General features: G+C 43.9%; 1 protein-coding gene across 1 annotated transcript; it reads left to right on the top strand.

Moving 5' to 3' along the window:
• The first annotated feature begins 2,634 nt into the window (after positions 1-2,634).
• DLL1 (delta like canonical Notch ligand 1) lies at positions 2,635-11,620 on the top strand. The gene is made up of 11 exons (XM_077283227.1): positions 2,635-3,260; positions 3,435-3,743; positions 6,827-6,887; positions 7,186-7,443; positions 8,283-8,343; positions 8,461-8,591; positions 8,696-8,865; positions 9,017-9,233; positions 9,512-10,289; positions 10,395-10,509; positions 10,885-11,620. Exons 1-11 carry the CDS (start codon positions 3,207-3,209, stop codon positions 10,888-10,890), a joined length of 2,160 nt encoding a protein of 719 aa, XP_077139342.1. The 5' UTR covers positions 2,635-3,206; the 3' UTR covers positions 10,891-11,620.
• The last annotated feature ends 4,299 nt before the right edge of the window (positions 11,621-15,919 follow it).

Here is a 15,919-nt window from a genome sequence, read left to right as displayed (position 1 = left end):
TTATAGATGGCACTATAGTGCACTGTACAGTAATATATACACAGTGCTGATATATGGATTATGGATGGCACTATAGTGCACTGTACAGTAATATATACACAGTGCTGATATATGGATTATAGATGGCACTATAGTGCACTGTACAGCAATATATACACAGTGCTGATATATGGATTATAGATGGCACTATAGTGCACTGTACAGCAATATATACACAGTGCTGATATATGGATTATAGATGGCACTATAGTGCACTGTACAGCAATATATACACAGTGCTGATATATGGATTATAGATGGCACTATAGTGCACTGTACAGCAATATATACACAGTGCTGATATATGGATTATAGATGGCACTATAGTGCACTGTACAGTAATATATACACAGTGCTGATATATGGATTATAGATGGCACTATAGTGCACTGTAGAGTAATATACACAGTGCTGATATATGGATTATAGATGGCACTATAGTGCACTGTACAGTAATATATATACAGTGCTGATATATGGATTATAGATGGCACTATAGTGCACTGTACAGTAATATATACACAGTGCTGATATATGGATTATAGATGGCACTATAGTGCACTGTAGAGTAATATACACAGTGCTGATATATGGATTATAGATGGCACTATAGTGCACTGTACAGTAATATATACACAGTGCTGATATATGGATTATAGATGGCACTATAGTGCACTGTACAGTAATATATACACAGTGCTGATATATGGATTATAGATGGCACTATAGTGCACTGTACAGTAATATATACACAGTGCTGATATATGGATTATAGATGGCACTATAGTGCACTGTACAGTAATATATACACAGTGCTGATATATGGATTATAGATGGCACTATAGTGCACTGTACAGTAATATATACACAGTGCTGATATATGGATTATAGATGGCACTATAGTGCACTGTACAGTAATATATACACAGTGCTGATATATGGATTATAGATGGCACTATAGTGCACTGTACAGTAATATATACACAGTGCTGATATATGGATTATAGATGGCACTATAGTGCACTGTACAGTAATATATACACAGTGCTGATATATGGATTATAGATGGCACTATAGTGCACTGTACAGTAATATATACACAGTGCTGATATATGGATTATAGATGGCACTATAGTGCACTGTACAGTAATATATACACAGTGCTGATATATGGATTATAGATGGCACTATAGTGCACTGTACAGTAATATATACACAGTGCTGATATATGGATTATAGATGGCACTATAGTGCACTGTACAGTAATATATACACAGTGCTGATATATGGATTATAGATGGCACTATAGTGCACTGTACAGTAATATATACACAGTGCTGATATATGGATTATAGATGGCACTATAGTGCACTGTACAGTAATATATACACAGTGCTGATATATGGATTATGGATGGCACTATAGTGCACTGTACAGTAATATATACACAGTGCTGATATATGGATTATGGATGGCACTATAGTGCACTGTACAGTAATATATACACAGTGCTGATATATGGATTATGGATGGCACTATAGTGCACTGTACAGTAATATATACACAGTGCTGATATATGGATTATGGATGGCACTATAGTGCACTGTACAGTAATATATACACAGTGCTGATATATGGATTATAGATGGCACTATAGTGCACTGTACAGTAATATATACACAGTGCTGATATATGGATTATAGATGGCACTATAGTGCACTGTACAGTAATATATACACAGTGCTGATATATGGATTATGGATGGCACTATAGTGCACTGTACAGTAATATATACACAGTGCTGATATATGGATTATAGATGGCACTATAGTGCACTGTACAGTAATATATACACAGTGCTGATATATGGATTATAGATGGCACTATAGTGCACTGTACAGTAATATATACACAGTGCTGATATATGGATTATAGATGGCACTATAGTGCACTGTACAGTAATATATACACAGTGCTGATATATGGATTATAGATGGCACTATAGTGCACTGTACAGTAATATATATACAGTGCTGATATATGGATTATAGATGGCACTATAGTGCACTGTACAGTAATATATACACAGTGCTGATATATGGATTATAGATGGCACTATAGTGCACTGTACAGTAATATATACACAGTGCTGATATATGGATTATAGATGGCACTATAGTGCACTGTACAGTACGGGGCCAGGCATAAACTCTGTGGTGTAGATCTCTACAGGACTGCGTCCCTGCTACCCCACTATGACTGGTAAGAACACGGGGGTCCTGGCACTGGTCTCAGAGCTGCAGTTGAGCACTTATGATGTAAGAAAAACTCAAATGTGGCACTTGGGGAATGTGGTGTTATTTCTGCTTGATTGCTGAGAAATGGGCCACTAATGTGAATGGGGGGCGGTGATGGATGGGGGGATTGGGGGAAGAGTCGCTGCCTCTCCTCGCTGCCCCCTCGCTGGGGCGCTTTCCTGGGCCACCATCCTTGGCCGCGGCTTGGGGCGCTCGGGCGGTCACGTGACGCGGAGCTATATAATGCCTCCTGCCCAGGACTAGTGGTGCTGCTGTCAGGACTGGGAGTGCGCGGTGCTCGGTGACAAGAGGAGGAGGCGGCGGCTGCAGGAGGAGGCTGCACATTTTACAGCTCACTGACCATTTGGCGATCCATCGAGAGGAGGGTTCGGCAAGTGGCTCCTTTGTGACATCTCTGGACAGATTGGGGGTCTGCTCATTTCCATCTCATTAGCTATGCAGACGACAGGCTCCATATAAAGAGGCAGCAGGGACGCCGCCAGCAGAGTCGCCGAGAGCGGAGCCGCGTCAGCCAGCAGCCAGTCAGTCAGTCAGTCAGCCAGTCAGTCAGCCAGTTAGTCAGCCCCGCGCTAACACCTTGGATTCCCCCTCTGCACAGTGGAGCGTCAGGAGCTTCCGCCAGCACCGCGGAGGGACAGCGCCGGCCGGGATTACAGCGCAGCCTGGTGGATTATTACCTGTATGGAGCCCGTGGTTTAGGGCGCTGACAGTCCTCTCCATTCACAAGAACTGTCACTCAATGAGAGGACGGCTGTAGCGCGCAGAGAGCACAGCGGACTGGTGTGCACAGTGCCTGCCGGGGACAAGCGCCCGCACTCCGCTCCACCTGCCTGCCGGGACCGCGCCGAGATGGGACCTCAGCCAGCGCTCAGCCTCCTGATCGTGGCCGCGCTCCTGGGCCAGGTAAGGGCTGGGGGCCGTGGGGGCGCGTAGTGGGGACTGCAGGCCAGGAGGGACCTAGGTGTGCGGCGGGTTCCTGCATGTGTGAGCGGGCGGGTGTGCGCCCACGGTGTGGATGATGTACCTGTAGTAATGCCCGGCTGCTCACTGATGTGCCGGCGTTTGTCTGACCCGCAGGTCACTTGCTCTGGACTCTTTGAGCTGAAGCTGCAGGAGTTTGTCAATAAGAAGGGTCCTAGTGGGAACGTGAACTGCTGCCGCGGCGGGACGGCCGCCCTCCAGGGGCTGCAGCAGTGCGAGTGCAGGACCTTCTTCAGGATCTGCCTGAAGCACTACCAGAGCAGCGTGTCCCCCGAGCCGCCCTGCACCTACGGCAGCGCCGTCACCCCCGTGCTGGGCTCCGACTCCTTCAGCGTCCCGGACACGGCCAGCGCGGAGCTCGGCTTCACCAACCCCATCCGCTTCGCCTTCGGATTCACCTGGCCTGTGAGTACATGTGTGTATGGAGCTAGGACGGTGTGCACACTGTGTACAGTGTGTGTGTGTGTGTGATATATATGGTGCACACACACTGTAAAGAGCCATGGCTGTTCTTTTAGGGCAGTGGGAACACTGTGTACAGTGTGTGTGTGATGGTGTACACACTCTGTAAAGACCTGTAGCTGTTCTATTAGGGCGGTGTGCACACTGTGTATAGTATGTGTGTGTGATATATATGGTGTACACACACTGTAAAGAGCTGTGGCTGCTCTATTAGGGCGGTGTGCACACTGTGTATAGTATGTGTGTGTGATATATATGGTGTACACACACTGTAAAGAGCTGTGGCTGCTCTATTAGGGCGGTGTGCACACTGTGTATAGTATGTGTGTGTGATATATATGGTGTACACACACTGTAAAGAGCTGTGGCTGCTCTATTAGGGCGGTGTGCACACTGTATAGTATGTGTGTGTGATATATATGGTGTACACACACTGTAAAGAGCTGTGGCTGCTCTATTAGGGCGGTGTGCACACTGTATAGTATGTGTGTGTGATATATATGGTGTACACACACTGTAAAGAGCTGTGGCTGCTCTATTAGGGCGGTGTGCACACTGTGTATAGTATGTGTGTGTGATATATATGGTGTACACACACTGTAAAGAGCTGTGGCTGCTCTATTAGGGCGGTGTGCACACTGTGTATAGTATGTGTGTGTGTGATATATATGGTGTACACACACTGTAAAGAGCTGTGGCTGTTCTATTAGGGCAGTGTGCACACTGTGTAGTGTGTGTGTGTGATATATATGGTGTACACACACTGTAAAGAGCTGTGGCTGTTCTATTAGGGCGGTGTGCACACTGTGTATAGTATGTGTGTGTGATATATATGGTGTACACACACTGTAAAGAGCTGTGGCTGTTCTATTAGGGCAGTGTGCACACTGTGTATAGTATGTGTGTGTGATATATATGGTGTACACACACTGTAAAGAGCTGTGGCTGTTCTATTAGGGCAGTGTGCACACTGTGTAGTGTGTGTGTGTGATATATATGGTGTACACACACTGTAAAGAGCTGTGGCTGTTCTATTAGGGCGGTGTGCACACTGTGTATAGTATGTGTGTGTGTGATATATATGGTGTACACACACTGTAAAGAGCTGTGGCTGCTCTATTAGGGCAGTGTGCACACTGTATAGTATGTGTGTGTGTGTGATATATATGGTGTACACACACTGTAAAGAGCTGTGGCTGTTCTATTAGGGCAGTGTGCACACTGTGTATAGTATGTGTGTGTGATATATATGGTGTACACACACTGTAAAGAGCTGTGGCTGTTCTATTAGGGCAGTGTGCACACTGTGTATAGTATGTGTGTGATATATATGGTGTACACACACTGTAAAGAGCTGTGGCTGTTCTATTAGGGCGGTGTGCACACTGTGTATAGTATGTGTGTGTGTGATATATATGGTGTACACACACTGTAAAGAGCTGTGGCTGCTCTATTAGGGCAGTGTGCACACTGTATAGTATGTGTGTGTGTGTGATATATATGGTGTACACACACTGTAAAGAGCTGTGGCTGTTCTATTAGGGCAGTGTGCACACTGTGTATAGTATGTGTGTGTGATATATATGGTGTACACACACTGTAAAGAGCTGTGGCTGTTCTATTAGGGCAGTGTGCACACTGTGTATAGTATGTGTGTGATATATATGGTGTACACACACTGTAAAGAGCTGTGGCTGCTCTATTAGGGCAGTGTGCACACTGTGTATAGTATGTGTGTGTGTGATATATATGGTGTACACACACTGTAAAGAGCTGTGGCTGTTCTATTAGGGCAGTGTGCACATTGTGTACAGTGTGTGTGTTATATATGGTGTACACACACTGTAAAGAGCTGTGGCTGTTCTATTAGGGCAGTGTGCACACTGTATAGTATGTGTGTGTGTGTGATATATATGGTGTACACATACTGTAAAGAGCTGTGGCTGTTCTATTAGGGCAGTGTGCACACTGTGTATAGTATGTGTGTGTGTGATATATATGGTGTACACACACTGTAAAGAGCTGTGGCTGTTCTATTAGGGCGGTGTGCACACTGTGTATAATATGTTTGTGTGATATATATGGTGTACACACACTGTAAAGAGCTGTGGCTGTTCTATTAGGGCAGTGTGCACACTGTGTAGTGTGTGTGTTATATATGGTGTACACACTCTGTAAAGAGCTTTGGCTGTTCTATAATAAGTGTCCCACACACATATATATCCTATATGGGCACTATCACCCCCAGCGGATCAGGAGGTGGCAGGAGGCAGACTGGCTGCAGGGTGCGGCTGTAGGTGACATAAACCCCTGGATGAAGCTCTGAGATAAAGGCCTGGCAGCTGCCTGAGGGGAGGGGGCACTTCCAGGGTCTACATCTGTCTCCGCATCCTGGGGGGATACTAGTAGTCATGTAAGTGAAGGGCTGCGATTTGTGTGAGAAAGGAGAAGTGTTATTTCTCAGAGGACAGTCTCTTTTTTTTTTTATTTCCCCAAAGAAACAAGTGTGATGGTGTTGGAAATGCCACGGCCGTCCTCTCCGCCTCCTGTCTCAGGAGCGGCTGTATAATTGTCAGCACAGCGTGAAATTCCCAAAAGACTTCATTTTACAGCCGTCCTCCATGTGTGAAAGTGGCTAAATGAAGCGTGACGATTGATGACAACAGCCAGAAGCCCCCTTTACTGCATTTCTATATTGGATCACGCTAAAGGGGTTAATAAAGCTAAGATGGTTTTATCTTACCCATCGGACATTGAGGGTAGGCGACAATGAAAAGGGTCTTTGGCTTTTTGTCAGTGAAGGGTTAAGTAGAGGAAGTGCGGGAGGGCCGGCACCTCCATGTTTCACCAACTGGATAATAAAACAAACAAACATAAAATGATAGGAAATAGCTATTAATAACAGAGTCCACCCATTTCCTTAGGAAAAGTGAAAACATGCAGCTCGCCAGCAGTGGGGTGGGGGGATTCTGTGCGGGACCATGATACTGCTGTGCCACTAACTGTGCCCATTCTCCTCCGCACAGGGCACCTTCTCCCTCATCATCGAAGCCTTGCACGCGGATTCCGCAGACGATCTGGGCACAGGTAAGTCCCGCTCTCTGTATCCCATGGCAGTAAAGCACCTACGGGCGAGCTGCCAGGGGGCAATTCACTTCACAGCTTCCAGGGCTTTGATCCCTAGGTTGGGTTTGGTTTCTAATATTCCTCCTTATAGTGCGATTAGCACAGGATTGCCACTTATTAATAACACATCGCTGTTAGTCAGAAGGCCATTATTTCCGCTGTGTCAGATGGCATCATGCTGAAGGCAGTGGTCCCGTAACAGATCCTGCCAGCTGGTGTGGAGTGCGCTGGTCCTGATAAACGTTCTTCCTTTTGGCAGAGAACCCAGAGCGTCTGATCAGCCGTCTCACCACTCAGAGACATCTGACCGTGGGTGAAGAGTGGTCCCAGGACTTGCACAGCAGTGGCCGCACCGAGCTCAAATACTCCTACCGCTTTGTGTGCGATGAGTACTACTACGGGGAAGGCTGCTCGGACTACTGCCGGCCCAGGGATGACGCTTTTGGCCACTTTTACTGTGGTGAAAAAGGAGAGAAGATCTGCAATCCCGGCTGGAAGGGACAGTACTGCACAGAGCGTAAGTCTACAGCAGGTGGATCCATGAGAGGTAGCACCAGATCTCTACTCGGCATTATGGCTCATGCAGCCTGCATTCTATTTTTTTTACCATTAAATCTCACATTTATTACTTGGAGTGCCCCATTAATCATGTTGATTAGCTCCTTTTTATTCTGTGTAATGGGGGTGTTCCACTCTGTTTTGTGCCTCCAGTGTCACATAGCTGTGTAAAATGTGCTCTGCCTGCTTAACAAGCTCGTCTTAAGCAGGAGAAGCAAGAAGGACCCCCTTCCCCCATCTCCTTTGTTAGGCTGGTGCCCCTCTTTCTGCTTAGAACTTTGCACCATTTATTTAAATGATAATAATAATGAAAAGTTTTCAGAGAAATCACACGCGTGCCATAGATTAGATCTCCCCATTGATTGGCCACAGGAGGAGCACCCCTGCGTGTGATTGGCTGGAGGCAGTGGGGTATTGTTGCAGGAGGGCAGCTGCTGGGAGAGAATAGACAATAGAGCAGCTGTCCTGTACTGGCACCCTGCACACCAGCTGTCCACTCTTATCTGCACACACTTGCTGGGATATTAAGGGGTGGTGCCATGTGTGTATAGAATTAGGGAAAGAAAAAAAGACTTCTGACCCTCACTTGGAGAAAAAAAAAAGTGTGCAAAGGGGGAGGGGAGATGGGCCGTGAGCCCTCTTTTGTCTGTGTGTAAATGGATTTTAGAGAGGGCTTGTTTACAAGTGACCAGTAATGCACTGGTTACCGGCCAGTTCACTAGAAAGGATTAGCAGCACTTGGTATAGAGCTGTGGTGTTTGTGCTGCAGATCTAATGCTTCCAACCCTCCTCTTCCAGCAATCTGTCTTCCTGGATGTGATGAGCACCATGGTTATTGTGAGAAGCCCGGGGAGTGCAAGTAAGTCATTTATTTCCCTATTTATTCAGAAAAAGCCAGGTGATCTGCTTATATGCATGCATTTTCTCACCACTTTTACTAATAGCATACCAAATACTCTGTTCTTCTCCTTACCAGATGCCGTGTCGGTTGGCAAGGCCGCTACTGCGATGAATGCATCCGCTATCCAGGTTGTCTACATGGTACATGCCAACAGCCATGGCAATGCAACTGCCAAGAAGGATGGGGCGGCCTGTTCTGTAATCAAGGTAGGCGACTGACCATAGCGTTGATGGATCACTAGTATTAACGCCTCTCTAATTAAAATGGTGGAAACAACATCATTGATTAAATGCTTTTCCTCACTCTGCAGATCTTAACTACTGCACACACCACAAACCTTGCAAGAATGGAGCCACCTGCACTAACACAGGCCAAGGCAGCTACACGTGCTCCTGCCGTCCAGGCTACACGGGGTCCAGCTGCGAGATTGAGATCAATGAATGTGATGCCAACCCCTGCAAAAATGGAGGAAGCTGTACGGTACGGTCATTCCTGATCTTTTCTTAGTACTACTTTCTTGCAGCAAATTATCCATAGCCATTAGCTCCAAGGCAATGTTGTAGTTCACACTTTCGTCCCTTTGTATGGTATACATTTTGAATTTGGTTTTTTTTTTAAATTTATTTAACAGGACCTAGAAAATAGCTATACCTGTACATGTCCACCAGGCTTCTATGGTAAAAACTGTGAGCTGAGTGCCATGACCTGTGCTGATGGACCATGCTTCAATGGAGGCAGATGCACTGATAACCCAGATGGCGGATACAGCTGCCTCTGCCCTTTCACATACTCTGGCTTCAATTGTGAAAAGAAAATTGATTATTGCAGTTCCAATCCCTGTGCCAATGGTAAGATCCCACACCGAATGTGTCAGTGCTTATCAAGCCACAGTTCTTAACTTTCATGTCAAAAAACATTTGTATAATGGAGACAATTTAGATGCATATATATGTATTAAGGAAATGCCAGTTAGATGTATCAGATCTTTAGAATACTGATGCAATGGTCATAGTAAAAAGATTATCTGCTGTATGATGCAGCAATGCATATCATATCTGTAGTAAATTGATTTCTAATTGAGCCCAGTGCCTATTCTCTAATTGATTGCTGTTTGGATGTATTACAGGAGCCCACTGTGAAGACCTTGGAAATGCCTACATATGCCAGTGCCAGGAAGGCTTCTCTGGTAGACACTGTGATGATAACTTGGATGACTGTGCTTCCTTCCCTTGCCAAAATGGCGCCACATGCCAGGATGGGATTAATGACTACTCTTGTACCTGCCCACCTGGGTACACTGGGAAAAATTGTAGCATGCCTGTCAGCAAATGTGAGCACAACCCGTGCCACAATGGGGCAACATGCCATGAGAGAAACAACCGTTACGTGTGTGAATGTGCTCATGGCTATGGTGGACTTAACTGCCAGTTTTTGTTGCCTGAAAATACCATTGAAACCAATAAGTACGTAGAAAGGCCAAGTGGACAGTTTCCCTGGATTGCAGTGTGTGCTGGTATTATCCTGGTATTACTGCTGCTGCTAGGTTGTGCGGCTGCAGTTGTTTATGTGCGTCTTAGGGCGCAGAGGAAGCATCACTTGCCTTTGGCTACTCGTGGCGAGACCAAGACTATGAATAATTTGGCAACCTGCCACCGTGAAAAGGACATTTCTGTAAGCATCATAGGCACCACTCAGATTAAAAATACAAATAAGAAGGTAGACTTTCTCAGCGAAAGCAATAATGATAAAAATGGCTTCAAGACCCGATACCCTTCTGTGGATTACAATTTAGTACATGAGCTGAAGAGTGAGGACACTACCAAGGAGGAGCGAAGGCAATGTGAAGCCAAGTGCAGCCCAAATGACTCCGACTCAGAGGATCTACACTCCTCACATTTAAAAAGGTGACTATCTTAGTGATTCCAACTTTGGAAGACTCCCAGCTTTGTCTCCACTTTTTATCCTAGTTCACGTCATCTAACCATGAGCTTTTTATCTGTTATCCACAGTAATTCTTCAGAAAAACGGAGACCAGACTCAAATTACTCCTCATCAAAAGACACAAAATATCAGTCGGTATACGTCATATCAGATGAGAAAGATGAATGCATCATAGCAACTGAGGTTAGTATGGCCGGTGTACATTAGTATGACAATGGTTTAGAAGAATAACGTGAGGACCGTTGCTAGGCTACTGTTGGGTGTAGAAATTAGGCAGTCGGTAGACTCCTAGAAGGAAGGGGCTGCCTGGCTAGTATCAGGGTGCTGTACTTGTCGGGTACCTTTCATATTATGTAACGTGACAGAGGAAAGCTTGAGAGAGCGACTATTGCAAAGTATCCATTTAAAGTCAATCAATGAAAGCCAAGAACCAATGTCTGAAGTACCGGAATCTCCATCAGGATCATCGTTAGCCAAGCTGTTATGGTCTAATATAGCCATGCAGCCAGGGAGCTCGCCAGCGTATGACTAACTTTATCTTTTTATTTCCTATTACAGGTGTAATAAAGAGACTTTTCAACCCATTCTCGTCAGATATTCCGAGGTGACGCCCACATGAATGCTGCTGATAATTGAGGGAGGGACATCCCTTTGTTGACTGCTGCTGAGACACTAAATTCAGGCTGAGCTGGTTCTCTACTGAAGTTAGAAAAATGACTGCAAAACCTAATGGACACCCCAAGCTAGTCTCTGTGTCCGGACACAAACTGTTGCACTGCCATTTCTGTTCTCCTCCATTCTTCATTGCACTACGGACAGTTGCTTTTTTTAATAATTATAATACAGTAAATATATATATAAAAATATAAATATATATTTAATGAATGGACTTCTACATTCTTTGGAAGAAGAGTGCACTGCCTGAGGTGTATATTTTTAACTCTTATGAGCCACTCCGTTGCTAAACTACAGACACTGCCTGGCTTAGTCTTTTTTTATACTAAAAGGTGTTTTTAACTAGGTCAAAAAATGTGCGTTATTTTTTGAACTTGTAAGACTATTTTTACGATATTTGTAAAGCTCATGTATTTGTAATGGTAATTTTTATAATTTAAAGTTTGGTAAATATGTACAAAGGCACTTCAGGTCGATGTGACTATATTTTTTTGTATATATATGTATTTATGGAATATTGTGCAAATGGTATTTGATTTTTTTCTACAGTTTTTTTTTTTGTTAATGAAGGAATTAATTTTTAAAGTATTTTTCCAAAATAAATAATATGAACGATAAATCTCAGGCTTTATTTGGAGGGAAGCGATTACCATTTGTACATACTAAAGACCCCCATACATATTAGACTAATGTCTATGAGGGACACAAACAACTGATTGTCAAAAGAGATGTGGATTGGGCATGTCCGCTATGTAGTCCCAAAGATAAGTCCTTGCCAGCCATATCTGGCTTTCTCATAGAAGAACTCCTGCTTATGGAAAAGAAGGCCGAGGTGGCTATCGGCCGAACCTTTGTTTTACCGACAGCCGACTGAAGCTGCTAAAGCTGTGAGAATGGCTCATTAATGGATTGTAAACTAAGGGTACTGTCACACAGTGCAATTTTGATCGCTACAGCGGCACGATTCGTGACGTTCTAGCGATATCGTTACGATATCGTTGTGTCTGACACGCTCCTGCGATCCGGATCCCCGCTGAGAATCGTACGTCGTAGCAGATCGTTTGAAACTTTCTTTCGTCGTCTAGTGTCCCGCTGTGGCGGCATGATTGCATTGTGTGACACAGGTTGTATACGATGTGCGCACAGTAACCAACTGCTTCTACATCGCAAATACGTCATGAAATTATCGCTCCAGCGCAGTGTATTGCAACGTGTGACCGCAGTATACGACGCTGGAGCGATAAATATACGACGCTGCAACGTCACGAATCGTGCCGTCGTAGCGATCAAAATTGCACTGTGTGACAGTACCCTTAGTGTTTCCTAATTGACCACTCTCCAGCTCATTTGGTTCACTGTGACATTGATGTTTTGTGACTCAGGACAATTACCTACAGGAGTCTTATTGCTACAGTCAGAATGAAATGGGTGGTCTGGTTTACAAAGTCTACTTTGGAAGGAAACGAGGGTAAGGCTACGTTCACATCCAGCATTAATCTGTTAGAACAGATCCAGCAGCAATCGATTGACAAGTATGTTGTGCAGACACAACTGTTTTGTCCGGTTTAAAAAAACCTGATTTCGTCTGGATCTGTTTTTTTTTAACATTGAATTCTATGGAAAATCGATCCGATGATTAGCCATCTATTTGAAAGTGATCCAGTTAGCAAAAAAACAGATCATTTTCAAATGAACGAAAACAAATGGCTATTTAACAGATACATTTTCCGTAGACTTCAATTGTAAAAAATGGATCCAGCTGGAATCAATTTTTTATACGGACTAAAGTTGTCTGCACAACTCTTTTTGTCAAAGGATTGCTGCTGGATCTGTTCTAACAGGTGATAACTGGACATGTGAACATAGCCTTAGGGTCCATTTACATGAACTGATCCGTGAGACTACAGATTGGTAGCTATTTACTGATTGGCGGTCATTTCCTAGGCAGAATGCGCTAAATGATGCGCACTGAAAGGCCTGTAATAGATGGTTCAGTGTGCGTTGGCTGACATTGTTTCCCACAGTGTGGGTCCTGGGTTCCAGAATAGAACAAAAAGCACCTCTAGGACCTGCCATGTGCCTGCATCCCACAGAGGCAATGCTTCATTTTCCATGTGATGGCTCTGTAGGGGAATGTACCACTTGCCAATTTATTCAGCAGATCATAGCTGATTACTTGGGGTTCTAACAACAGTCCACTGTCATCAGCGCGATTTATTGTTGGGAGTACCCTACTAAGCAAAAAAGGATCGATTGAGGTGGACAACCATTGACATTTTGCCCTGGAATCTGTGCAAGGCGCTTGCTTTATTATATACAGCCGCTGAATAACGTATTTAATGGTAAATGGAAATGATCGCAGCACTCCGGAAAGTTTCTCTTGTTTATTATGCAAACACTGCTGCTTATAGCACTAAATGTGACGCAATTTAGAGCAAAGTTCTCCTTAGGGAGAAGAATTTAGTTTGTTGCTACAATATCTTTGACTGTCTTTATGAACAATGATTAGGAAAAGTAGTTTTATGACACAAAACCATCTACAGTGATGAAATTGTGGAATTTATTTTCAGGAACTGTAATTATTGTGCATTGCATAAAGGCAATGAAAATCATGATGTGAGAAGTTAGAGCCTATCATAGGTCTCAGAGGAATATGAGGAAGTCGTCTGCACTGCCATAGTGATTATCACAGGCCCTAACGTACACGTGCTTAACTTGTTTTTTATAGGAATATCACTAACATTAATTATTCCAGATCAAAGTTTTTTTTTTTACCAATTCTTAACTAAGATGTATTTAAAAGTCCATGAAGTATTGTCCCTCCGCAAGGAGAAACGATACTTCTTGGATAACGGTCGGACGCCTCTCACACAGGGAAACGAGATCTCCACTTTGCACTGATGAGGGGCAGTACCCCGAAACACAGTGTCTGCAAATTGAGATTCTGGTTTGGCTATTATCCTAAGTCATGTGACAAGGCTCGTTAAAGGGTCAAGATTGACTTGTAGGATTGCTACCTTCCAATAGGTGGCACTAGAGTTCTAGTTCTCTTCCTCTGTGAAGAGACAATTTGCATAATTGGGAAAAAAAAGAAATGCTGGGTTAAGAAATCACACCACAATTGTAACTAAACTGAAATCAAATCCAACCATGTAAGTAAAGCATAGTTATGTATCCACTTTCTGCTTTAAGGGGTAATGTCAAATTTAGAAGTTATCCTCTATCCATGAGATTAGGAATAACTTCCCAATCGGTGAGGGTCCATTGTTCCTGAGAACCAGGGCTGTTAAGAGCCCCACGTGAATGGAGTGGTGGCCAATGATGTGCAGTGCACTCTTCATTCTTAATGAGACTACAGTGATATGCTTGACTTGTCTTCTGCACTCCTATAAGTATGAATGGAGCGGCAGGAGGCATGATAGACCACCAGTGCCACGCCATTCATTCGGGGGTCTTCAGAGCCTTGGTTCTCAGGATCTTTGCTAAAACGTAATAAACACTTTATAATAAATATGGCACATTTTTAACTTTCTCTGTGGAACTAATTAGAAATAAAATCTAAGACTACTAGGAGAATCAGTACACGCCACAATTTGCAACTGTTTCTCATATTTATCATAAGAGTGTGGCCTGAACTACTGTTCCTCTGGAGTTGATGCCAAAACCTGTCAGGTTTTCTATGCAGGAATTTATGTTTAATTGGTTGTATGTTTATTAACAGAAACTTTCAAGGCACCTGTTCAAAGGATTGCTCAGATAGTGGCAATATACTCTATTAATATTTTCTGATGTTCCTATATATTTATATTTATTTTTTATGCTCATTTATCATATTCCGCAACACTTTACAGACATCATCATCTGTGCCCCCTGTTAGGGCTCACAATCTATATTCCCTATCAGTATGACTTTGGAATGTGGTAGGAAACCAGAGAACCTGGAGGAAACCCACGCAAACACGGGGAGAACATACAAACTCATTGCAGATGTTGTCCTTGATGAGATTTCAACCAAGGACCCCAGTGCTGCAAAGCAACAGTGCTAACCACTGAGCCACCATGCTGCCCCTACACATGGATACTATTTCTGTAGGCTGAGAGTGGCTGCTAGACACAAACGATTGCTTGTTAAAATCTTGCTCTCCCTATTCACATAATATTGATTGTGGGTCCATCATAATAGGTGGGATCTGCTGACAAATATCAAATGTCTACATCCAGTTAAACAGAGAAAAGAGGGAGACACAAAAGCGCAAATAGGGTCTTATCAAACGTTACACAAAGTTGCCCACCAAGAGAACTACTCACCTGGTGAGATTGAAGGAAGGACATATATTAATGGCGGCTGCTGCAGATCCACAGGTCAGTACAGGACCTGATTGAAACACACACTTAGGTAGGAGAAAAGGATCATCCCCGCGCTGCCGCAAGAAGAATTCCAAAAATTGTAGAGGTTTCAACGTGGTTTATTCTACGTGTTTCAGGGTTCAGGTGACCCTTCATCAGGACATACCACAAATATTGTCAATATTTGTGGTATGTCCTGATGAAGGGGTCACCTGAACCCTGAAACGCGTAGAATAAACCACTTTGAAACCTCTACAATTTTTGGAATTCTTGCGGCAGCGCGGGGATGATCCTTTTTTCCTACCTAAGTGTGTACATCCAGTTAAAGGATTAGCCTTCGGTAGACACCTCCGGTCTATGTGCTCAATTAGTGTATAAAGAAGAGTCCCCCAATCATGACCCCCAGGGAGAATTGCTGTAAAGAGCTCCACTAGTAATAAGCTCATTGTCATGGCTGATACAAACCAAACAACCTTATTTAACAAGAATGATACAAAAGAGTGGTCTTCTGCATGTAAGTCAACCAAAGATCTACAGATTAGCCCTATAGTCTGCCACTGACGCTGCAGGTA

The sequence above is a fragment of the Ranitomeya variabilis genome, chromosome 2 (genome assembly GCF_051348905.1).
Source record: "Ranitomeya variabilis isolate aRanVar5 chromosome 2, aRanVar5.hap1, whole genome shotgun sequence".
NCBI classification, from domain to species: domain Eukaryota; kingdom Metazoa; phylum Chordata; class Amphibia; order Anura; family Dendrobatidae; genus Ranitomeya; species Ranitomeya variabilis.
This window is presented reverse-complemented; position numbering and strand designations above follow the sequence as displayed.